Below are 26112 nucleotides of genomic sequence, written 5' to 3' on the forward strand. Positions count from 1 at the left end.
CACAGTCCATTTCTGAACACACGACAGCAGTGTCCATACTTGTATACGACCAGCCCTCTTCGTACACTGAATAGAAGGTCTAGTATACCACTTCAACGACCACCACAGCACCGGCCAGAGGCATTCTCACCTCCAGGCCCTCAAAACGACAACTCCTTTTCAGCCCTTTATCGAGTCTTCAATCAGATCAGTTGTAGGATGATGAAACCTACTGTGAAGCTGGCGGCGAACCCAGGAAGAAGACAGCAGCAAGAAAATGAACACCAGACCTTAATGCTCTGATACCATGTGAATAAACCCTAGTTGTTTCTAGGTCAAAGTAGAGAAGAAGAAAGAAGAAAGAAAAGAGAAAGAAGAAGAAGAAGGAGAGGAGAAGAGTGTTCGGCTAGACTAGAAGAGAGGATGTACAAAAGTACCTCTCCTAGCCGACCCACTTAACTTTTATTCATGAAAAACTTGAGTTACAAGAAAAACAATTTTGTCCCTCATAGGAGACGGGGCACATAACTTAAACTCAGATACAATAGACATTTCACTTTCAATAAGATACACTAGAATGACCAAAGTACCCCTAACTCGAGCATTCTAACAGTAGACAAGATGTAAGTCTGGCATTTCATCCCTTCCCAGAATTTGGGACCTTATGCTCTCATATATTGGATCTAGGCCAGCCAAAAATTTAAATGCTCTGCCTTCTTCAATTTGTTTGTCATGCCTTTCCTTGTCTCTGGCATTCTCCCAGTCAAGAATGAGGTGATGATCTAGCTCTTCCCATAGTCCCTTGCCTCAAGGCAGCAATGTCTTGATTCAATCTATAAATTCTGGCATTATTTTTTCTCTACCCATAAGTTTTAGACACTTTCTCCCATATCTTGGCAGCAGTGGAGAAATGTTGAACAGTCCTAGCTACCCTTGGAGTCATTGAAGCAAGTAGCCAGGACATCTGTAGCATTCTCCTAACGCCAAACCGCATAATCAACACTACCCACTTCAGGTTCCTTCTTCTGCCCGTCCAAATAACCAGTTAGTTCCCGGGATGTGATGAAGAGCATGGCTGAAACAAACCATTCTCTGAAGTTGTACTCATCCAACAACACATTAGTAATCTGCAGGCTATGCAGATTTGGATTCTCCATATTAGGGGACCTCCCACTAGTCCTAACATCTCTAGAAGACACTTCCCAGGATATAGAAGACATCTTCTCCTACTTGCAAAAATCAAAACTGTAAACACAATATACAGAGAACTGTTTCAGACTTACAGAACTTGCTGCACTGCAAACTCTGTCCAGAGAACCCGTAACAGAGATGAAACCACGAGCACCACACTGCTGCACTGTGCTCTAATTACTGCTGTCGCAGACTGTAATCAGTCCAGACTTCTGCTGTGCTCTAATCACTGCTGTCGCAGACTGTAATCTCCGCCAAAACCAGTTCTAGGACTGCCGAGATCATCCTCCCACTTAGATCTGTTCCACACAGATCTCTCTTAGCCGAATGGCTACAATCTTATTAGGGCATCAGCTTCTGGGACTAACTCCCCTTGGGCCATACAACCAAGGGAAACCCTAGATGTAGGTCCTGCTGTTTTCTACGACCAACCCTAGGGTTTCTTTGCAGCAACCAAGATAGAAGAGGAAGAAAAAGAGTTGGATACGAGTAGAAGATGAAGCGGCGGCTGTAACCAGGCGAAAGATTAGAGCTCTGATACCATGTTTCGTTCTTCGTGAAAAACTAGATTGGAAGCAATATGTGTGGCATATACTTTCAGAAGTTGAATGTTGCCAGAGCCTACAAACTGAGAAGTGATGTGAAGAATCTAAGACAGGGGGAGAAGTCACTTGCAGCATACTTCTCAACCCTAAAATCTCTATGGCAAGAGATTGATTTGATAGAGGCTGTGACATGGGATACCCCTAAGGATGCTGAAACATACAGGAAATTGGTTGAAAGGAATAGGGTCTTTGAGTTCTTGACAGGGCTGAATTCTGAATATGACATTACAAAGCAAAACATCTTGTCCAAGGAAGATGTTTCATTGTCTCAAGCATATGCTTTGGTCAACAGTGAAGAAAGTAGGAGGCAAGTGCAAGTTCAAGGAGTCAGTACCAATGATCACTTTGCAAATATGGGAATTAAACCCAAAGGGGTTACAGGAGCTCCCAGTGGCACAAGAAAGAAGGAGGTGGTGTGTGAATATTGCAAGAAGCCGAAACAGACCAAGGACAAGTGCTGGAAATTGCATCCCAGTCTTGTCCCTATCCGATTCCAGAAGAAGAATGATATCAGAAAGACAGGAAGTGCACTTGCAGCCACAAGTACAGATACAGAGGTTGAATCTGCCAATGCACAATTGGCAGCCATGAAAGCTGAATATGAGAAGTTTGGAAAGATGATCAGCCAGCTTGAAGGTGTAACTTCATCATCCAACCCTTCTGGAAGTCCAGCCACCACCGCATTTGCTCACTCAGGTATAAGGGCTTCTACTAACCATACATCCACCTCAGGTAATCCCAAGATCCCTTGGATCATAGACTCAGGTGCTTCTGATCACATGACAATCATTTCCACTTTGTTTGTTTCATATGATTTGCTTCCTGGTCATGACAAAATCACCTTAGCTGATGGTTCTCTTGCCCCTATTTCTGGCAAGGGAACTGTCAAGCCTACAGACTCCATACTCTTATCTTCTACTCTTCATGTACCAAAGTAAAATACCATCTTATTATCTGTAAGTAGCTTGACCAAGTCATTGAATTGTTGTGTAACCTTTTTCCCTTCTCACTGTGTGTTTCAGGACCTGAAGTCTCGGAAGATGATTGGGAGTGGCCATGAAGCGAATGGAATATACTTGCTCGACACCCGTGGCCAGTGCTTTGATCATCCCAAGAATGTTGCTTTTGGTTCTATTTCTTCAGAGTCTATTAGTCAAATTAAGTTGAGTCATTGTCGGTTGGGTCATTTACCTTTTCTTGCTTTAAGTCATTTGCTTCCCAAACTGTTTAAGAGAGTCAGTGTGACCAGTCTCAATTGTGAGTCATGTCAGTTGTCAAAGCATTGTAGGAAAAATTACCCTGTGAGCAATAAAAGATATTCTTTTCCTTTTCATATTGTACACTCTGATGTGTGGGGGCCTTACCACTTATCCTCTATGGGGGGTTACAAATATTTTATCATGTTTATTGATGACTTTTCTAGATTCACTTGGATATACTTAATGAAATCCCGAAATGAAGTCCCGAGACTTGTGAGGCAATTTCATGAGTTTGTTTTAACTCAATTTGATACCAGAATTAAGGTTTTCAGATCTGACAATGCAAGAAAGTATTTTGAGAAGAGTTTATCCTTGTATCTCTCTGACATGGGGGTTATTCACCAAAGCTCTTGTGTTAGAACCCCTGAACAAAATGGAGTTGCTGAGAGAAAAAATAGACATATTGTTGAAGTTGCAAGGAGCCTTTTATTTGCCTCACATGTTCCCACAAGATTTTGGGGTGATGCTGTACTTACTGCTACCTATCTCATAAACCGTATGCCATCCAGGGTTTTAGGGTTTAAATCCCCCTTCAGTCTTCTTCATCCAGACAAAGATCTCTTCCCAATTCCTCTTTGTGTGTTTGGTTGTACCTGTTATGTTCACATTCCAAGTGTGCAGAGACATAAGTTTGAACCAAAAGCCCACAAATGCATCTTCCTTGGTTACCTTTGATGAACTTTCTCCTTTTTATGGTTCCACTCAGGAAGGACATTGTCAACAGGGGGATAGTCTGTCACAAGTTTTTGCTCTTCCCCTTCCTGTCCCAGTTGAGTCTCTTCACAAACCTGTATCCTCACCAAATGAATCAAAGGAGGATCAACCACTTCATTCCTCTTGTCCTAGTGCTCCTATTTCGTTACCTCCTCATCCTACCCATAATCCCAAAGTGCATCATAGGCAGAGATCCAAGAATGAGCAAGTGGTTTCCCTTACAACAGATGAGGCTCATACATTCCCAATCACAAATGAGATAACAGGTACTGCTTCAGCTCCCTTGGAATCATCCTTCTCAGATCTTGATGTCCCCATTGCTGTTAGGAAACGAAAGCGGAAGTGTACTGCACATTGCATTTCCAAACACCTTTCTTATGACCTACTTTCCCCCTCATACTGTGCCTACCTCTCTTCAGTTGCTTCTAACCCCATTCCTAGGTCTGTATCAGAAGGTCTTGGGATTCCAGAATGGAGAGATGCCATGCAGACTGAAATTGATGCTCTACATGAAAATGATACTTGGGAGGTGGTGGATTTGCCTGAAGGGAAGGATCCAATGTTAGACAGTCTTGTATGCCCTTAGCTTCAATCGGATTTGATGTACTTTTGTTATTTAGTGGAAATAAATTAAAGTGCATGTTTAATTCATGTTGTTTGGTATAATTCTGTGTAAGACCCTAAAACTGGACACTTATAGAAACTTGTGTTAGTTTTAAATGTTCACAGCCATTGGACAAGTCTGGGGAGATTTATCCTGCCAAGGCTAATGCTGACGTGCCACCAGGTGTTGGGATGGCTTGTTTCGGCCATCAGGGTAAGACCCAAGGCACATGCAGTATGGGATTGCTTGAACCCTTGAACCGGACCAGATTTCCAGTATTGCCCTAGACCTTGGAGACAGATGGGCAAAACTGGAAAGTTCCACCTGACCCCTAGACTCGATTATGACACATCACTAGGTGTCGGATCGGGTTGTCTTTGATGTGTCAATCAGTGAGATCCTTAGTGGGGGTCAAAACCTGGACATGTTGGGGCAATCTGAGAATTCATCTGAGTGAGTGGTCATAGTGACAGGAATAGCCCCTTTGTCGGACAATGGTAATGATCGGGAATGCACTCTCTCTGATGGAAACCAAACTGCCGGCAGTTGATTTCAATCGTTGGAATTTTGTTTTTGCAAAATTAATATATGTATATATATATATATATATGTATGTGTACGGTTTCAAAAGATTTGCACAAGGTTTTAATTCCCGAGATCCATGTGAGTGGAGAGTGCGGCACTGTTCCTTGCAGCCGAGGGAGAGGTCTTCTCTTGTCGGGCAGTGCTTGATCATTAAGGGCTGAGAGGTTAAGTGTAAGATCATTTAGGATAATACCTGATGGGTTAATCTTGCACCTGCCCACAGTCCCTGGGTTTTATAAGATGGTTTGGCCAGGGACCACTTAATGTAAGTGTTGGGCCCATAGGGTCCATGTGATAGGCTCAAGGGGGTCATTGAGTCTTTCAGTGAATTCGGTTGGGTGTGCAGATCAATGTTTGGGTCCCACGCCACACAAAGAAATCCAACTGGGCAGCAGATTGGAAACTGGTTAAACACTGAACACTTAATGGGCCAAAAGCCCATTTCGAACTGGGCTGATATGATCACCTGTTCATGGGGCGAATCTGAGATTAATGTTAGTAAAAGGATTGGATCTTTAACCTTATCCACTCTAAGAGACCAAATTCAAATTAGATTTGAATCTGGTAACCTCTTGATAAGATCAGGAGCTAACTAACTTAATCTACAGATAGGATTAAGATTAACCCCTATCCAAATACTGATTTGGATTGGGATAACTCCCAAAATTATTGCGAGGTTTCTTAATCAAGAAGAAAGAGGAGAAAACCCTAGGAGAAATATCAGATTTCGAACTAGGGGTTTGAGTAAGCAAGAAACACATCCTGCGAATTGAGATCAGATCTCTCACAGATTCCAGAGAGAAGAAATAGTTCTGCCCTCTTCGTCCCTGGATTTCTCCTCCTCCAGCCGCCGCCACTCCCTGTTGGAAGATTGGATCTTTGTAGTAACAGGGAGTCAAGAAATCAGTTCTTGACAACAGTCTTGCAAGAAAGACAAAAAGATTCGGTGTTCAAGGTTTCCAGAGGATTCTTGTGAAGAATTCAGTGTGTAGGACGCACCCTGCTGGTTCCGTTCCATCCACAGTTGTGTCATCTTCGGCAGGAGTGGATCTTGGTTTCTTCTTTGGGCGTGAACACCATCTTTGGGAGATATTGTTTCTCCGGATCAAGTATAATGTATTCTAAATTTAGGGAATATGATTCCCAGTTGGAAGAAGGTAGGAAATTTTTTTTGAAATTCGCCCACTCATTCCACACCTTTCATGGCGTCCATTAGATGGATCCTACCATTCTTTCATCCAGTTGGTTGCAAGTGGGTTTTTACCATTAAATACAGGGCTGATGGGACTACTGAGAGGTACAAGGCCAGACTTGTTGCAAAAGGCTACACACAGACATGGGATTGACTATCTGGAGACTTTTGCCCCTGTTGCTAAGATGAAATCTGTGAGGGTTCTTTTATCTCTGGCAGCTCACTTTGATTGGCCTCTCTATCAGTTAGATGTAAAGAATGCATTTCTGAATGGTGACTTACATGAGGAGGTCTACATGTGTCTTCCTCCAGGAATGTATGGGAAAGATATGCAAGGAAAAGAATGTAAACTGAAGAAATCTCTTTATGGCCTCAAACAATCTCCTAGAGCTTGGTTTGAGAGATTTAGAGCTGCACTTGTTAAATTCGGCAATGTTCAGACACAGTCAGATCATACTCTTTTTGTGAAGAAAAGTGGATCTCTAGCAGTGTATCTCATAGTGTATGTTGATGACATTATAGTGACTGGTGATGATGCCTCAGGCATTCTGGCCCTTAAGTCTTTCTTCCGTACAGAATTTGAGATTAAGGATCTAGGGGAGTTGAGATACTTCCTTGGCATAGAAGTTTCCAGATCCAGGGATAGGATTCTTATTTCCCAGAGGAAATATGTTCTTGATTTGTTGTCTGAAATTGGAAAAATGGGTGCAAGACCAGCTACAACTCCTATTGATACGAGTCACAAACTTTCAACTTCGGATGGAACTTTGTTGGAAGACAAAGGGGTCTTTTAGAGATTTCTTGGGAAGCTTCTGTACCTGTGCATGACTAGGCCAGATATTGCATATGCTGTCAGTTGCATTAGCCAGTTCATGCATGCTCCTAGAGATACCCATATGGCAGCAGCAGAACGGATTTTGTGCTATCTGAAAGGCTCTCCAGGAAAAGGAATCCTATTTACCAAGCATGGTCATCTGAAACTTGAAGCCTATACTGATGCTGATTGGGCTGGAATATTGATGATAGAAGATCTACTTCAAGGTATTGCAATCTGGTGGCTAGTAATGTTGTCTCTTGGAGGAGTAAGAAACAATCAGTTGTGGCCCGACCTTCCGCAGAAGTAGAATATAGAGCCATGGCACATGGAGTCTCGGAATTGTTGTGGCTAAAGTCCTTAATGGAAGAACTTGGGATTGATCATGACAAATCCATGATGTTGTACTGTGATAATCAGGCTGCCATCAACATTGCTCACAACCCGATACAACATGACAGAACCAAACATATTGAGGTTGATAGACACTTTATTCGAGAAAGAGTCTCCTCCGGTGAAGTGTGTCTTCCATTCATTACTTCTGAACGACAATTGGCAGATTTCCTCACCAAGGGCATTTCCAAGGCAAGGCTTCAACATGACACTGGCAAGTTGGGCATTCCAAGGCAAGGCTTCAACATGACACTGGCAAGTTGGGCATGATTAACATCTATGCTCAGCTTGAGGGGGAGTGTAGAGAAGATGGGCCAAATGGCCCATAGACTGTCATTTTATGTTATGTTTCTCTCTGTTGTGGGCCTTATTCTGGGCCCATACTCTGTAATGTTCTGTTTTTGTATTTTCCTGCCCACTCAAGGGCCTCTCTACAATTTGTCAAAGATTAACTTATTAATAAGATGTTTAGAGTGTTAGAGAGAGGTTATGTTCGAACCTCTTACTCTCTAACACTCATTGCCGCCAGCTCTCTCTTCTTTTCCTCTCTTGTTTGTTTATTTTCTGGTTTGCATCTAATCTCAAACAGTTCCATACATTAAGTGGACTGTTTTTCAACTGTTACTAAAGACTCCAGCAGGCAACAGAAAGATATCAGAATCACCTACAATAGAAGGAAGTAGAGTCCTCCAACTCATGACAGCAACCAATTGGACTCAGATCAACTTGTCTCAGTAACTCAAGGTAATCCTATCAATTCCTCTGACTTGGATCTTCCGATTGTCCTTCGTAAGTTTACCCGTTCTTGTACTATCAGACACCCCATTGTTGATTTTGTGTCTTACTCAAATTTGTCCCCTCGTTATTGTTCTTTTGTGTCTGCTCTCTCTTCTGTGCATGTTCCTACTAGGTACTCAGAGGCAGTGTCTGGTCCAAAGTGGAAAGAGGCTATGAATGAAGAAAGGAAGGCCTTAATGAAAGCAGAGACTTGGGAATTAGTAGATCTACCAGAAGGGAAAGGCACTGTTGGATACAAGTGGGTGTTCACTGTGAAGCATAGGGAGGATGGGTCCATTGAAAGATACAAGGCTAGACTCGTAGCAAAGGGATTTACTCAAAAGGAAGGAATTGACTACAAAGAAACATTTGCTCCGGTAGCAAAACTCAACACTATCAGAGTTCTACTATCATTAGCTGCAAATTTCTCGTGGGAGCTTCATCAACTGGATGTGAAGAATGCCTTTATAAATGATGATCTACATGAGGAGGTATTCATGGATCCTCCACCAGGTTATGAATTTGCCAGGAAAGTGTGTAGACTGAGAAAAGCACTATATGGCCTTAAATAGTCCCCTTGAGCTTGGTTTGAGAAGCTATGTGGAGCCATGAAGAAAGATGGTTATACTCAAAGCGGGGCAAATCATACCCTATTCATAAGGAAGAGAAATGGGAAACTTACAGCTCTTATCGTCTATATAGATGATATGGTAATTACTGGGGATGATAAGGAAGAGATTAAAAGGCTGAAGGAGGTCCTAGCTGCTGAATTTGAAATCAAAGACCTGGGTCAACTGAGATACTTTCTAGGGATTGAAGTTGCTAGATCCAAAGAGGGCATCTATATATGTCAACGGAAATGCATCCTTGAACTTCTACAAGAGACAAGCATCTTGGGGTGCAGGCCAGCAAATACTCCAATAGAACCAAACCATGGTCTACAGGAGTCGGTAGGAGAGGACTACCCTGAGAAGGAAAGATACCAAAAGCTAGTGGGGAGGTTAAGTTACTTGTCCCTCACTCGTCCTGACATTGCTTATGCTTTTCATGTTGTCAATCAGTCCATGCACAATCCAAAAATTCCTCACATGAAAGCTGTAGAAAGGATTCTCAGATATTTCAAGTCTTGCCCTGGGAAAGGGATTCTGTTCAGAAAAAACAATAAAATTGAAGTTGAAGGATATACTGATGCAGATTGGGCTGGTTCTGTGGGTGACAAAAAGTTGACTTCAGGATACTGCACCTTTGTTGAAGGAAATTTAGTTACATGGAGAAGGAAAAGCCAGAATGTAGTTGCTAGGTCTAGCGCAGAGGCTGAATATTGGGCTATGGCTCATGGTGTTGCGGAACTGTTGTGGCTTAAGATTCTTCTTGATGAACTGGGAGCAAAGATTGAGTGTCCTCTCAAGTTGTACTGCGACAACAAGGTTGCCATCAACAGTGCAAATAACCCAGTGCAACATGATAGAACAAAACATATTGAGATAGACCGTCACTTTGTTAGAGAAAGAATAGTCTCAGGAGAACTCTGCATTCCTTACACTCCCTCAGAGATGCAGATTGCAGATGTCTTAACTAAAGGGCTAGCCACAGTGAAATTCTTGGACTTACTTGGCAAGCTAAACATGATGGACATCCATGCTTAGCTTGAGGGCGAATGTTGGTTCGGCTGATATTTTGTTATCCTCTTGCCTGGGTTGGGTATTAAGTCTACCTTAGTTACTGGGCCTATTTTTATTTAGTGTCTTATTTGACTGGGTGTCCCATCACTAATCAGGGGCATCCTGGTCCTTTTATGTAACTTTACGTACTGTTATTATATAAGTGAGCAGGGCCGGCTGATGAACAATGCCCATTCGAACATTTCTTCCTTTCTCTTCTTCTCTTCCTCTTCTTCTTCCTCTTCTTCTTCTCTGCTCACTTGACAGGTTCAGTTCAACAAACAGTTTTCAACTGCAAGTGAAGGGAAAGTTCATTGTCTAAAAAAAAATCTTTAAATGGCCTAAAAAAATCCCTTGGGGCATGGTTTGATAGGTTTAACAATCCAATGAGTTGGTTTTGTGCAGTGCCAAACTGATCACACACTATTCATAAAAAAAGGGTGATTTTGTTGCCATTTTGATTGTATACGTGGATGACATTGTGATTATAAGAAACTAGGAAGAAGAAATTCAAAAATTAAAATAAATTTTGGCCTCAAAGTTTGAGGTTAAATATCTTGGACCATTGAGATACTTTCTTGGTATTGAAGTTAAGGAATCTTTATCTCTCAAAGGAAGCACATCATTGATTTATTGAAGGATAGTGGAAAACTAGGATGTAAACCAGAAGATACTATTATGGTTCTAAAATGTAAGCTAGGGACCTATGAGGGTGAGACACTTTCGGATGTACAATAGTATTGAAGACTCATTTGGAGGATCCTGTACCTCTTTGTCACCCAGTCAAACATGGTATTTTCAGTGTTTTAAGTCAGTATATGCACTCACCAGAAAAATCTCATTTCAAGGCTGCAAAGAGTTTTTTCTTACTTGAAGAGACACCTTGGCAAGAGTCTTCTCTTCACTAAACAAGGTTATGGTAGGTTGGAGGATTATATTGATGCTAATCAGGAAGTTTTTGTTGATGATAGGAGATCCACCATTGGTTATTGTACCTTGTAAGGGGAAATTTGATCATGTTGAAGAGTAAGGAACAAATTGTGGTAGCAAAGTCAAGTGCAGAGGCGAAGTATAGAGCCATGTCTTAAGGGGTAGCTGAACTTCTATGGTTAAATAATCTTCTTATGGAGTTGGGAATATGGAATTTAGACCCTAATGTTTTTTATTGCAACAACATGGCAGCCGTCAATATTGCTCATAACCCAGTTATTCACGAGAGGATGAAACATATTGAAGTTGACAAACGCTTTATCCATGACAGATTTGAAAGGGGTGAAATATGCATACCTTTTGTTGGCTCAAAAAAGCAAGTGGTTGATGTACCTACAAAGAGTGCATCGATCTTGCACCACGAGGAGTTATGTAACATGTCGGGTATGCATGACATACAACCCAACTTAAAGGCATGCGTTGTGACTTGTGAGATATGCTCTTTTTATTCTTTGTAGAACAAGGGTATTTTCAAGAAATATTCTTCTTCAATTCTGCTCTCTTTTCTTCTTTTCTTATCTCCATCTATTCTCTTCTCTTCTCTTCTCTTCTTTTATTTTCTTTGACAGATTACAATCAGATTTATATTAGAATACAAAACAATTATGAGGGGTCTAGTTGAATGTATATGCCCATCTCTAAAGGATACCTTTATTGAGAGGGCAATTCATATGTATGCTTACAAAGATGCCCTTGGACCATATAAAATTGTTGATCTACAACAGTCCTATACTATTATTGTGATCAGCAGAAAAGAATTTTATTAAATTGATAACTGGAGTTAATACACTCAGTTAACAAGAATGTCCACCCAACTCTAGAGCAGAGTTACATGGTAGTTCAAAAAAGTTGCTGCCTCAACACCCCTTGTTTGGCAAGGGCATCAGCCATCCCATTTTCTGTCCTCACCCACTTAAAGTGAACTTCGAGGTCCTCTGTGATGCTTTCCATTTCCCTAAATGCATGCCTGAGAGTCCAAGGGATGTGTCTATTGCAACTTGCCCTGGAAATAATTAACTTTGAACCCCCTTCCACCTCCACCTGTCTATAGCCCAACAGTCCTATACTATTACAATAGGATCAAAGAAATAAAAAAAAAATAAGAAAATAAGAAAGCTATTTAAAAATCCTTCTGTCTAGCAAAAACTAAATGGCCATTTGTGGGATCCATAGAACAAAGATATCCTACTTGATTTAATTGCTTAGACTAAGAATCACTTCAAACATTCAGGGACAAATACAGAAAACACAGAACATAAGGAAGGAAGAGAAAGTGGCAAAGTAAATTAACATTGAACTTAAAGTAGGAAGAAACATACCAGTTTTGAGTAGGTTTACCACAGTTTGTTGCACACTTTCTTTCATTATAGGTTCCACGGTAATCACAGGTATTCTGGCAACCCTCTTTTGGAGCAACCAGTGACCAGTATCTTCCAATATTGTGGCCATTAACCCAAGCTTGGCCCTTTCCCATGGTTCCCAGATCCAGGGCAACAGGATCTACTCCATCAGCAACATCAAAATATGTCTGTATGCAAATATAATTTCAGAATAATGTTAGAAAGAACACAGAAAAAAATATGCAGGCATCCATAAATAAAGTCTTTATGAGGCAAAGATGTAAGATACTTAGTTAAGTGCAGTTGCAACATTATGTTAGAAGAAACTATGGGGCCTAGAAAAGATAATGGATAATTGTTTTAATTGATGGCAAGATCAGAATGTGTTTTGATAAGAATGAGAAAGACGCAAGTAAAAATTTAGGGATAGAAACCAAAAGAAAAACTACCAGAGGCAGAAATACATCAATAGTGGACCCTATGCATATGAAAAATACAGCTAATATGACATGTTATCCCCTAAAAAATATCTCTTCCCGTTCCTCCTGCCTCCAACCCACTATAATATTCTAGAGGGGGTTTCAAATACACTCTCCTTTAGCAGACCATTAAGGAAGGGATTCTTCACATCCAACTAGAAAATAGACTGAGAATGCACAGTAAACAAGGCCAAGAGAACACAAACTATAGTAATCTTGTTAACTAGAGCAAACATCTCTTCATAGTTGATACCATATTCTTGTATGTATCCCTGAGCAGCAAGACAAGCTTTGCATTTATCTAGAGAACCATCAGACTTCAACTTGATAGTGTAAACTCACTAGCTCCCAATAATAGAAGCACACAAGGGTGTGGGAGCAAGATCCCAAGTGCCATTCTCATGTAAAGCATGAATCTTTGCATCCATTTCTTCTTTTTAATGAGGACTGCTAATGGCATGTTGGTATGAGTGAGGAATAACTGTGGAGGATAAAACAACAGACAAGAAGCTATGTTTTAAGGAAAACCATAGCAGCCAGTACGTCTAGAGATACGAGTAAAATGACAAAGAGGAATAGAAGGAACTAAAGTAAGATGTGGAGGGGTAACTGAAGAGGGAGAATCTGTGAGCATTAAGTAGATTGACGTCCCAAATCAAAATCTTTGGCTTTGACTTTTTCCAAGGCATGTATATAGACCAAACTAGTTTCTCCTCCATCTTTCGCCACTAGCCAAGGTGAATGTAGTAGTTTTAATTTACATGATGGACATCTATTTAAAGACAACTAATTATATACCCCTAAATGTTCTTGGAGACTAATGATTTTATAGGAGATCCATAAGGACATATTGGTCTAAACAAAACTTATTCCCTCATAGCTAAGTAGTACTACAATCCTAAGCAGAAACTAGATGTGGACAAGTATGTAAAACGACACCAAATTTTCCAGACTACAAAGGCCTCCAATGCTAGTCTATACACTTACCTCCCTGTTCTAACTCCCCCATAGGTTGTCATCAACATGGATTTCATGCTCAATCTCTCTTGAACCATATGGGGATTTGATAGTGTCTTAGTGGTAATGGATTGATTCTCAAAGATGGTCCACTTCATCCCTAGTTGCAAGATCAACGACGCCTTGCACATAGCCTAGCTCATACTCAAGGAAATTGTGTGACTCCATGGCATCCAAAATCTATATTCTCGAACAGGGATCACAAGTTCATTAGAATCTTTGGTCTTGGCTTATTTACAAACTAAAATTCAGCAGCTCCCATCACCCTGAGATTGATTGCTAGACAAAAGTAGTGAATCGCAAAGTCAGAACCTTGCTATGCATTGAGTTGAGCAAGGCACCCTAGGCTTGGGATGCTACTCTCTCTTTGGCAGAGCTCTACTACAATAAAGCTCCCAGCCAAAGCACTAAACTCAGTCCCTACCAGATAGTATGCAGATACAATCCCCCAAGACCATGGAGTTGACAGAGCTAACAATCAAGGGATGATGTGTCTTTGTAATTCAACAATATTGTCTCATATTTCAAGGACATTTGCAATTTTACACTAGGGTGAAAACTCTATACCACCTATGGGCCGTACAAATCCTAGGTAGACAAACAATGAGGAAATCTGACCCTTTGAAGTTGGTAATCTTGTATGGATTGTTTTGTCCCCAAAGCAATTACCAACAGATGGAAAGGAATAAGAGACAAAAAGGAGATTTCCAACCAATAGTAGAGGATGATATGGGGATTATGAGGAAACAAGAAGTTAGAACAACATCACTCCAATAAATTTTAGGGACAGGCACATGAGTTAATAAAGTTTGAGCAATATCAAGGAAGTGTTGGTTCTTCTTTTAAGCCACACCATTCTGCTGTGGTGCAAATGAACAAGAAGATTGATGAAGATGAGAATCAAAACAATTATTGAAAACCAGTATGAAAATATTCTTTAACATTATCAGAGTGAAAAAACTTTGATTGAAACACCAAATTGATTTCAATTTGTAGCATAGAAAGAAAGATAAGTAGACAATAACTCTGAACAATCTTTCATTAAATAAATTCATGTCGTTCTTGAATAAGCATTAATGAAAGTTACAAAAGAATTGGACCCATTATAAGATGATATAGGACTGGGGCCCCAGACCTCATAACGAACAAAAGTAAAAAGACTTGAAACTCTGATATCTCCCCCTAGAACAAAAGAGACTGTATGGTGTTTGCTAAGTTGACACAACTAAAACTCCAATTTTGTGACCAATTCCAATGACAGTTAACTCTTTCAAGACCAGAAGTAAAAGATGACCTAACTGAAAGTAACACTAGTTAGGTGTAAGAGATGAATGAATAGTTTTCTATGAACTACCACCATCCAAATAGTACAATTCTCTAACTTCATGCCCTCAATCAATCATTCTCCCCATTTTGAGTCCTAGAAAACACAATAAGAGGAATAGGTGAGACAAAGCAATTTAGGGCCTTAGTTAACTTGATGACAGGCATAAGACTAGAGGGAAATTTAGATACTATAAAGTAAAAAGTAAAGTAAGGTCAAAAGTAAGTGATACATTACTGGCACTAGAGATGGAAGAAGTGGTACCATAACCTAGGGTAACAATTTGAGATGTAGGTCGAATCTTATAGTTTGAAGCTCTAGAATCTATTACCCAAAAGTATACTTAAAATGGGAAGCATAAGCTATAGGTGAATAACGGGCAAGTGTGGCAATATTATTGGAAGAAGAGTACTGATGAAGTTTCTCATACTCTTCACATGTGATAGATATCAACTACTCCTTCCCAAATCCTAAAATAGATTCTCATCAATGGAAGTCACATGACTAGGGTCCTCTCCAACTAAGCATGGTTAGCCCGATTGGATGGTGGGCCGCATAGATCACATTAGAGTTGATAGTATCTTCATGACCACAATGACTGCATTCACATCATACTCTGTGTCCACCACTACTGCCTACACCCCAAGCACTTCCTCTATCTCTACTACTTCCACGACCATGACTTTTACACCTATACCTTTGCTATGTACACCTTTACCATTGCCTCTAGCCATGATTAACGTAAACCTCTCAGATGTAGGAGTGCCCTCACTTTGTTGTTTGAACACTCTCCTGATACGAGAAATAATTTAGATAAAGATGGAATCCATTGCTTCCCAAGATCTGAGCACGAACTGACTCGTATTTAGGACTTAACCTAGATAAGAATCACACAACATTGAGGTGCTCTCTTTGTTGTTGTCGTTGTGCCTTTATGTCACCAGTAAGGAGCTGATAAACATCCAACTCATGTCAAACTTTTAAACCATATATATGTAGTCTATCGATGAAAGCTGAAACATCTCTCCCATTTCAGAAAAATATGAATATTAGGAATTCCCAAAAAAATTCATATCCTCTTAGCAAAATGGGGATATTTTGGAGAAATTTTCCCAAATACCACCAATACTATGAACCATGGTTATGCCTTTAGGTATTTTTACTTCATCACCAAGATACATTGTGAGTTTCAGCTTAAAACATAAACATAAATTAAGAAAGGAAAAGATGCTATCTAAAATGTAATATATTGAAACATATTCCATTCCTTTCTAACAAACAGTTTCTTTTATGTATATCATCCATATCAGTGAGAAGATGAATGTAAATAACCAAGATTGGAGGCCTTGATCATGTCCGAAGAGGACCATTCCAACAAATATAGGATATAATAGATCCAAAATAATAGTTAATCTCAACTCCATAATATGACCAAGGCAAATCATATTTTTTGTTAAAATGGGATGCAAATGTTAATAGTCACCATATGATGCAAAAATCATGAGCAAAATGTCATGTGTGGATCAAATTGTACCATTATGTATAGGAACAAGTATGTGGCACTATCTGTTCTTTCTTTTCATTTTCACTGGAAACATAAAATTTTATTAAAATATGAAAAAGAATATGGAATCTGTAGAACTTTTTGGTTGTGTCTGTTTTATGACAAAATTTCCCCCCTTCTTATTAGCTATTTATTTCAGCTTCTTGAATGCAAAAGTATCAAAAAATAAATGTACACTATTCTTGATGTTGTTCAAAAATGAATATTTTTTAGTAAAGACTAAATGTGAATAGTGATGCCTGGAATACTTAAAGTAATCAGGTTTAACCATACCTTGTACCAGGTAAACATAGATGAGCTTGACTCTGGTGGCAACTCAATCCAATCTGCTTGTTCAGTATTTTCTAAAGCATATATTTTCATGAACTCACCCTTCACTCCAACCTATAATCAAAATATAAAAAAAATGCTGAATTATTTTCTATCCCAAAAACAAAAGCAACAAAATTTACAAGTCTGACTTCTAACATGATCAAGACAAAATAGTAAATAAACGTTGAGAGCTTCCAGTTTAGGAGAAAACTTGTTTCACTCTTAAATTTTACTAACAAGGGGCTACAATGTTATACACATATTAATATAAAAATTAAAGACAATGATCGTTGATATTAGCAGACCATTAGGACAGAAGGGACCCCAAGCCATAAAAGACCCAGATCTTGGCAGTGACATGGTGCAAGTTACATGTGCATCGGAGAACTCTGGTATTTTTTGAGATTATATTTTAGTGAAATATGGAGAAGAAAAAGAAAAACAGCTTGGGTGTTTCAATTGACCTGGAAATGTTGGGAGATTTTTGGGAGACTGGTTTAGGTTCTTCTGAGTCACCTAACTTTTTGGAACTCCGCAAAGTTTATTTCAATTTTATTGGAGCTATCTTCAAGGTATGGTGATGTTTTCACTTCACAATATTTGTGGCCAAGCATTATTTTTTCAAGATCTAGGACTGTTCTGCTTGTAAGGCCTCATGATGAAGGCCTGTAGTGAGACAATCAGCCAGTTGATCTATCCACTTTGATATGTTCTGTATGGTCATGTTGCTCAAGACTGGGGGAAATGTTTATGGCTGCTTGATTGTCGCAATAGAGTCTATTGGAGTATTAGCTTGGATGCTTATCTCAGTCAATAAGGTCTTCAACCAAAGTAATTCTGACACTCCATGGGCCATTGCCCTATATTCTACCACAGCACTAGAACGAGCAACAACTGATTATTTTTTGCTTCTCCATGAAACAATATTACCTCCAACTAAGGCACAAGAACCGGATGTAGATCTTCTATCATCAATAGACCCTGCCCAGCCCACATCTATGCAGCCCTCCATTAGATGCCCATGATTGGAGTACATCCCTTTACCAAGAAGGCGGCCAACCACTCTTTGAAAGGCCCCTTTGTCTAGAAGAACATCTCCTTCAATAATACTCAACTAGTAATTGGGATCAATTGGAGTTTCTGCAGGCTTTCATCCCAATTTCCCAACTTCATGGAGCAAATCAAGAACATAATTTCTTTGAGAGAGGAAGATTTCCCTTCTTGGATCTTGCAACTTCAATTCCAAGAAAGTACTTGAGACCACCGAGATCCTTAATCTCAAATTCTGAAGCAAGAAAAGATTTTAACTAAGAGATACCTAAGATGCCATCTCCAGTCACAACAATGTCATCAACATATACTATCAATATAGTCAATTGACCAGCCTGAGACTGAGAGAATCCAATCTTTAAAACAACATTTCTAAATTTGTCAAATCAAGTTCTAGGGGATTTCTTAAGGCCATACAAAGATTTCTTCAAACAATAAACTTTCCCATCACCGTTAGCGAAGCTTACCATAGGAGGTAAATCCATATACACTTCTTCTTGTAGATCCCCATTAAGAATGCATTCTTCACATCCATCTGATATAAAGGCCAAGGGAAATGAGCAGCAAGGCGAGCTTTATATCCTTTGCCCACAAGGCAAACTTTATACCTTTCAACTAAACCATCAGCTCTGTGCTTAATAGTGTATGCCCACTTACACTCAACTGGAACCTTATCCTTGGGATGAGGCAAGGATAAGGCACAATCTCCCAATTCAAGTTCTTTATCAAAGCCTCCATCTCTTGGTTCATAGCTTCCTTCCAATGAGGAGACCGCACTACTTCTGTAACACTGTGAGGATTAGAAATATACGCATAATAGGAGGGTGAGAGAGCATCATACGACACATAATTAGTAATGAGCTACTTGATACATGTACTCTTTTCTTTCTGAAGGGCAATAGGAAGATCAAGATCAGGATCAGCAATATAAGTACTAGGGGATTCAAGATTACCTGAGTCCAAGGGATTAGATTGTGGTGGGCATTCAGCTTCAGGAGCCACCCTCTTACTGTGTGTCATGAAGAATTGTTGCCAAGATCGGGGCTGATACACAAGAGGTGGAGGTGGAAGCAAAGGAATGCCCTCACTACAAGGATGAGAAGAAGAAGTAGTAGACATAGAAGTAACCACAAGCAACTTCAACCACATGTCTATTCTTCCTCTTAGTAACCCCATTTTACTTTGCAATACGACTACATGAGCTCTGGTGAATAATGCCTTGTTCTTCAAGAAACACACGAAGGTGGTTTTCAAAGTACTCCTTTGCATTTTCAGATCTTATTATCTTAATTCTTTTATCAAACTAGGTTTTCACACATATTCATGAAATTTTGAACAATCATAGGAACTTCATCACATTGTTTCATTAAGTAGAGCCATGTATATCAAGTATAGTCATAAATGAAGAGAATGAAGCATCTATACCCACCTATGCACAGAATGGTATATGAGCCCCAAACATTAGTATGAATGAAATAGAAAGCAACATCATTTCTTCTATTACTCGCAAAATATGTGGTTCTACATTGTTTGGATAAATGACAAACTTCACTTTGAGGATTCAAGTTGGACGTTGAACTGAACAAATTTGGAAACAAAAGTTTTATAGACTTAAAAGACATATGACCAAAACGAAAATGCCATAATTGCAAACGGTTCAATTTCTCATTAGAACAAGACTTGTCCTGGCTCAACAATCCATATTCTGAAGCTTCACTAAAAAGCTAGACTTTACTGATTTCATGCCCACTTCCAGTCATCTTCCTCATGATCAGATCCTGAAAAACACAATGGGTAGGAAAAAAGGTTATAGAGAAATTATGGGACTTGGTAAGAGAACTAGAAAATAATAAGTTTTTATGCAGTTGAGGAACATGAAGAACAGATCCAAGGGAAAAGTTATGGGTAAGTTTGACTTCTCCCTGACCTGAGATAGGGGTTTGAGATCTATTTGCAACAGTAATCTTGCCCTTTCCAGTGATACTTATATGAAGTAAAGTGTGTAGGCATACCAATCATATGGGCAATAGCCCTAGAGTCAACAATCCATGGGTTGGAGGTGGAACAAGCAAGTGCAGTACCTGTGTTAGCATATATGCACAAGATGGATTACCAAAACCAGATGAAAAGGATGCCCCACTCTTTTCCAAGTGGAATAGAAGACTCCGAAGTTTATCCATCATGTCAGATGAGTCATGAGATTGAATGATCACATTAGAAGATTGAACCTCATTACCAACTATGGCCAAATGACCATTGCCTTTTCTTCCAATTGTAAACTTGTCCAATTTCAAGTGAGGATTGAGATTCCAACATCTTTACGTAGTATGCCTTGGCTTCTTACAATATTTACAGATGACATCATTAGACTTCTAAGTAGTAGGATGCTTACTACCACTTGGCCTAGGCTTAGAGGACATAAAGGTAGAATGCTCAATAATAGAAGGCTGCATCATGGCTGCCCTTCTACTTTCTTCCCCTTACACAAGAGAATAAGCAGTAGCCAAAGAGACAATGTCCGCACTCAGAATATGTTGCCTAGTGAAATTAAACTCTGGATTTAAGCCAACCAAAAAGTCAAAGACCTTGTTCTCCTGAATGTACTTCTTGTACTACTCGACATCTATAGGATCCTTCCACTCGAAAGTTTTCAAATGGTCCATTTCTTCCCAAATAGATTGTAGAGAGGATAAATACATAGCCACTGTTCTCTCTCTCTAGTGCATACTACAAGCTTGTCTCCTAAACTAATATACTCTAGCAATATTGTTAAAATATGAGAAAGTGGCAACAACCTTGTCCCAAATATCTTTAGCAGTCGAGAGGAACATGTAGTTACGAGCAATGTGAGGTTGCATTGAACAGACCCTCCAAGACATAGCCAGTGAGTAATCATGTTCCCACTTTGCAAACTTAGGGTCTTCAATTTTTGGCTTCACCTCCTTGCCTGTAATGAATCCTAACTTACCTCTCTATTTGATAGTAAGATTAGCCAATTGGGACCACTCCAAAAAGTTGGTCCCAGCAAGTTTTACAATGGTTATCATGCCACTAGAAACATCAAAATTTCCAGGAAACACACTAAAATGCATCTGTACATCTTTTAGTGATTTCATACCTCACAAACAACTATCTCAGCAACCAAGGAGCACCTAACACCCAACCGAAATACAAACAAAGCCAAAAAGGAAGGGTCAAACTCGGTTAAAGGCTAGAAAAGGGGACAAAAAGTTGATTGGCAGTAAAATAGAGGGAGCAAAAAACTCCCAAAAATTTGTTAAGGTTTATAAAAATACGGGACCACTTTCCATCATTCCCAAAAGTATAAAACAACTTAGAAGAACCAGGTTTTGCAGATTAAAAACCCATCAAACAAGAGAAATAATCCTTTAAACCAGATCTGGAATTTCTGTGATTTTTCACTTGAAAAATCCACCAGAAGCATCAAACCTCAACAAGACATATACCAAAATTCATCTAAAATCAGGGTGAATCAAACCATACAATTTTTAGAGATTGTCGCCGCCACCTGTATGGACTGCTAAAGTCATCCAGCAGCAGTCTGATGTCAGCAGCTCACCCTCCAAGCAAAAATCAGTAGAGAAAGACTCTCCAACGACCTTCTAGTTGCTCTGATACCAAGTTGCAATATCTAGGTTTTATTGAGAAAGAAAACAAGAAGAAGAAGAAGAAGAGAGAGTTACTGTTTACTTTCTCAAACTTGGAATTTTATACTATTGAGAGAAATAAAAGTATGCCCTCATATGGGTGTCCAAATACAAAACAACAAAAAGAACAAGAATACCCTTGCACCCAAACAATCTCAACAAGATGGCTAGTAATAAAGAGTAGAATATGTCTAGATATTTCTTGGGAGTAGTGACAACCCAAATATCCATCTTACAACTATGAAGTATTGCAAGAAGCCAAAGCAAACTAGGGACAAATGCTGGAAGTTGCACCTATAACAGAAATGAGCTCTGGCTACCATCTCTATGATTGCTTGTACTTCTACGTCCCTAAGTTCTAGTCAAAGGGAGACATTAACCACTGTCAGAGTTGGGATTGACAGACTAAGTCGTCTCTGGACACACTACTTGAAAACAACAATGATATTACTTCTTTTTTGGGGTCCAATAATTCTTTTACAACCTTTGCAAAGTTCGGTAATCCCATATCCTATCATGCTCCTGTACCAATATATTGGCTTATTGACTCGGGTGAATTAAATCACATGATAGGTAAATCCTCTTGTTTCAGTTCATATAGTTTATCCACAGGTAGAGATAAAATAACTAAAGCTGATTGATCTCATACTCCCATCTCTTGTATAGGTGAGATCAAGCTAAATGGTTATAATAGATCAACCAAATAATCTATTACACAAAAAAAACTAATATTTAATTTCATGTTTGAAATGAATACTGAAGTGGAAATGGAAATATGTCATTGGAAACTATCAACTGTACTCCACATAGTGTTGGTAGTGTTCACCAGGGAATATGTTGGTTCCAAAAGAATTTCATGTCGCTATCCATAGAAGTGGAAATGGAAATATGTCATTGGAAACTATCAACTGTACTCCACATAGTGCCGGTAGTGTTCATTGGGGAATTATGTTGATTCTGGTAAAAATTTGTGTCGCTACCCATGAAAATATTAGGGAATTAAAGGACATTTTAAACATTGCATACAGATTTATTGCTTTTGAGTTTTATTACTAAACATAATTGTCAAGGCAATGCCTAGGCTGGCACCTAGGCGAGTAGGTTCTTTTTGGTGCTCACCTCACCAAAATTCCATGTGAAAAATTGAAAAGCCGCATGCCTAGGCTATAAGGTAGGCACCTAGTTGTAAGGCAGATCCATAGATCCTGTTCAAATTAGTTTAGAATGAAAATTTCCACTTCATCTCACACACTTGAATCTGCAAGCGCAATAACCAAACAGTTACAATTTCTCTCTTCTCTTCTTCTCAGTTTCCATCCTTTTCCTCTTCGTTCTATGCTTTGCTTCTTTCCTTTTTTGTCGGTTTAAAAGAGAGGCTACATCCCATTTTCCCTCTTCTTTTTGTATCTTTTTTCCAAGCTTTTTGAATCGTTTTATTGGGATGAAACAGGGGCTGCACCCCCCTTTTATTCTTAAATTTCTTGCATTCTTTTTTTTTTGTCTTCATTGCTGATTTGAAACAGGGGCTCCTCCCCCTTCTTTTCTTCTTTCATTTTAGCATTTTCTCCTGTTTTGCATACTTTAAGCAAGAATCAAGAACCACAAGCACAAAAATTAGTTTAGAGATTTGCAGGTTATATATAAAACCCAAAACAACTAGCTCAGGAGAGGTAGAAATCTGTAGGTTTTCCATTTTTAGATTCCACCGCATAGGCTCACCTAGGTGCCTGGGCGACCCATTTTCACCTAGCCTCACCTTGGCACCTTGAAAACTATGTTACTAAACCCTTCAATCGTCATGTAATATTTAATCTTGACCATTGTTTTGTTCAAGACTTCAGAACTGGGAAGATAATGGAAATGGCAATGAAGCTAATGAAATTACTTTCTAAGACTAAATGTTGTATAAGTTCATATCAGAAGAAAGAGGAGAAGAGAGAGAAGAAGAAGGACAAAAGGTCACAGCCGAACTAGAGAGAAAAATTCAAATCCCTCTAGTCGGCCCTTCTTTTATTTATACTCTTTTAAGATATACAAGAATTACCATTGTGCCCTCACTTAAGTGAGAGCCACATCATCTGAACAATACATATATAACTAAAAATAAAAGGACTATATTACCCTTGTACAGCCAGCTCTAACACTCCCCCTCAAGCTGATTAGTATATGTCATATAGTCCCAGCTTGTTACATATGTAGTCCACTCTTCCCCGATTAAACACTTTGGCAAACAGATCTGCCCATTGATTTCCTATGTTCACATATGTTGTACTTATCACTCCACTAAGCACCTTCTCAAGTATAAAGTGGCAATCCACTTCTATATGCTTCGTCCTTTCATGAAACACTGGATTAGAGGAGATATGAACTGCAACTTGATTATCATAGTATAGCTTCATAAGAGTGTCAATCAAATATCCCATCTCCTCTAGGAGATGTTTCAACCACACTAGTTCGCATGTTGTGTGTGCCATAGCCCTATATTCAGCCTTTGCACTGCTTCTTGCCACCACTCTCTACTTCTTACTCTTCCATGTCACTAAGTTTCCACTAAGAAAAGTGCAATACCCTGTAGTGGACCTTCTATTAGCTATGGACCCGGCCCAATCAGCATCCGTGTATCCCTCTATCTCAAGACTTTCTCCACTCTTATATAACAAACCACGGCCTGGAGCACCCTTCAAATACCTCGCAATCCTTAGGACTGCCTCCTAGTGTGGGATTTGAGGGTTCTGAATAAACTGACTCACCAAACTGACCGCAAATGAGATATCAGGTCGAGTGATGGTTAGGTAATTAGGCTTACCTACCAACCTTTTGTACCTTCCCGGATCCTCAAACTCCTCACCTGTATCACTACCCAATTTAACATTCAATTCCATAGGTGTTTTAGCTGGTCTGGCACCCAACAACCCAATTTCTTCTAGCAGATCAAGAACATATTTCCTCTGGCACAAATTAATACCATTCTTGGACCTCGCAACCTCTATCCCTAGGAAGTATCTTAATTTGCCAAGATCCTTTGTTTGGAAGTGATCATGCAAGTAAGTCTTCAACTTGTCAATCCCTAGTCTATCACTGCCTGTGATAACAATGTCATCTACATATACCACCAAGAGAATCTCCCAGCATTTGATTCATAGCTGAATACGGAATGGTCAACCTAACACTGTTTCATTCCAAACTTCTTCACAACTTCACTAAATCTCCCAAACCATGCACGGGGAGATTGTTTAAGTCCATAAATAGCCTTCCTAAGTGTACAACCTTCGCACCCTCCCCTTGAGCAACAAACCCTGGTGATTGCTCCATGTACACCTCCTCAAGAAGATCACCATGTAAAAAAGCATTATTGATGTCAAGCTGAAACAAGGGCCAATCAAACATAGCAACAAGAGAAATCAAAACACGAACTGACCCAAATTTGGCAACGGGGGAGGTGTCTGTGTAATCAATACCATACTACTGTGAATAACCTTTGGCAACTAACCGAGCTTTCAACCGTTCAACACTCCCATCAGGTAAGTATTTAACCATGTACACCCACTTACAGCCGACAACATGCTTACCAGATGGAAGAGTGGTGAGGTCCCACGTATGAGTACGAGTTAGGGCCGAGAGTTCTTCCATTGCTTGGCGCCACCCTAGAGAAGTGAGGACTTCCTAGACATCCTTGGGAACAGAGACAGAGGACAACATAGAAACAATCTATCAATGGGAAGCCGAAAGGTGAGATACAAAAACTTAATTGGAAATGGGGTGGAGAGTGCAACTGCATTTACCTTTCCGCAAAGCAATAGGAAGATCAAGATTAGAACTTGGGGTTAGGGCTGGGGTGGGAACAACTGCCTGATTTATCGACGGTGATGAAGCTGCGGGAGGAGCCGGTACCTGACGATGTGTATACACTTGCCAGATAGGTGGTCCACTCTCAGGTAGCTGCACTAGAGGCAAAGACTGGGTCACAACTAGAACAAGAGGAACGGGATCCTCAACAGGAACTAGAATAGGGGGTGATGGCAACAGAGGAAGAAGAACCCGACCTGGAGAAGAAAGGAACAGACTCAAAAAATGTAACATCAGAACACAAAAAAGAATGCCAAGAACGAGGATTATAACACTTATACCCTTTTTGAGTCCTGGAATAACCAAGAAAGACACACTTGATGGATCTAGCATCTAACTTGTCCATTCCAGGCCCAAGATTATGAACGAAACACACACACCCAAAAACTCTAGGAGTAAGGGGAAAAGGAGACAACGTGGGAAACAGAACAAAGAAAGGGGACTGACCTTCAAGGATAGACATGGGCATGCGGTTAATAAGAAAGTAGGATGCAAGTACGGCATCACTTCAAAAGGGTTTGGTGACATTCATCTGATGTAAGAGGGAACGAGTAGTTTCCAAAAGGCGACGGTTCTTTCTTTCAGCCACCCCATTTTGTTGAGGGGTGTAGGTACACGAGGTTTGTGAAGGGATTAGAGATCCATCATATGGATGGCCGAACCCAGTAGGTAGATTGGGCAAAATTTCAAAAATTTCCTCTCCCCTCATCTAGGAATCACATTCCCTGTTTTAGAAAAACTGCATTTT

General features: G+C 39.8%; 1 protein-coding gene across 4 annotated transcripts in view; it reads right to left on the minus strand.

Annotated features, from left to right (window-relative positions):
• Window positions 1-26112, minus strand: part of BGAL9 (beta galactosidase 9) — a 150973-nt gene that overhangs the window by 40539 nt on the left and 84322 nt on the right. For all 4 annotated transcript variants that reach the window (XM_088978864.1, XM_088978863.1, XM_088978865.1 and 1 more), the window contains 2 exons: window positions 16762-16872; window positions 12084-12292 (listed from right to left, as the gene is read on the minus strand). In XM_088978864.1, coding sequence (XP_088834990.1) covers window positions 12084-12292; window positions 16762-16872 — 320 coding nt within the window. The remainder of the gene's footprint in view (window positions 1-12083; window positions 12293-16761; window positions 16873-26112) is intronic.

The sequence above is a fragment of the Nelumbo lutea genome, chromosome 3 (genome assembly GCF_056320005.1).
Source record: "Nelumbo lutea isolate HS-2025 chromosome 3, American lotus-T2T, whole genome shotgun sequence".
In the NCBI taxonomy this organism is placed as follows: Eukaryota; Viridiplantae; Streptophyta; class Magnoliopsida; order Proteales; family Nelumbonaceae; genus Nelumbo; species Nelumbo lutea.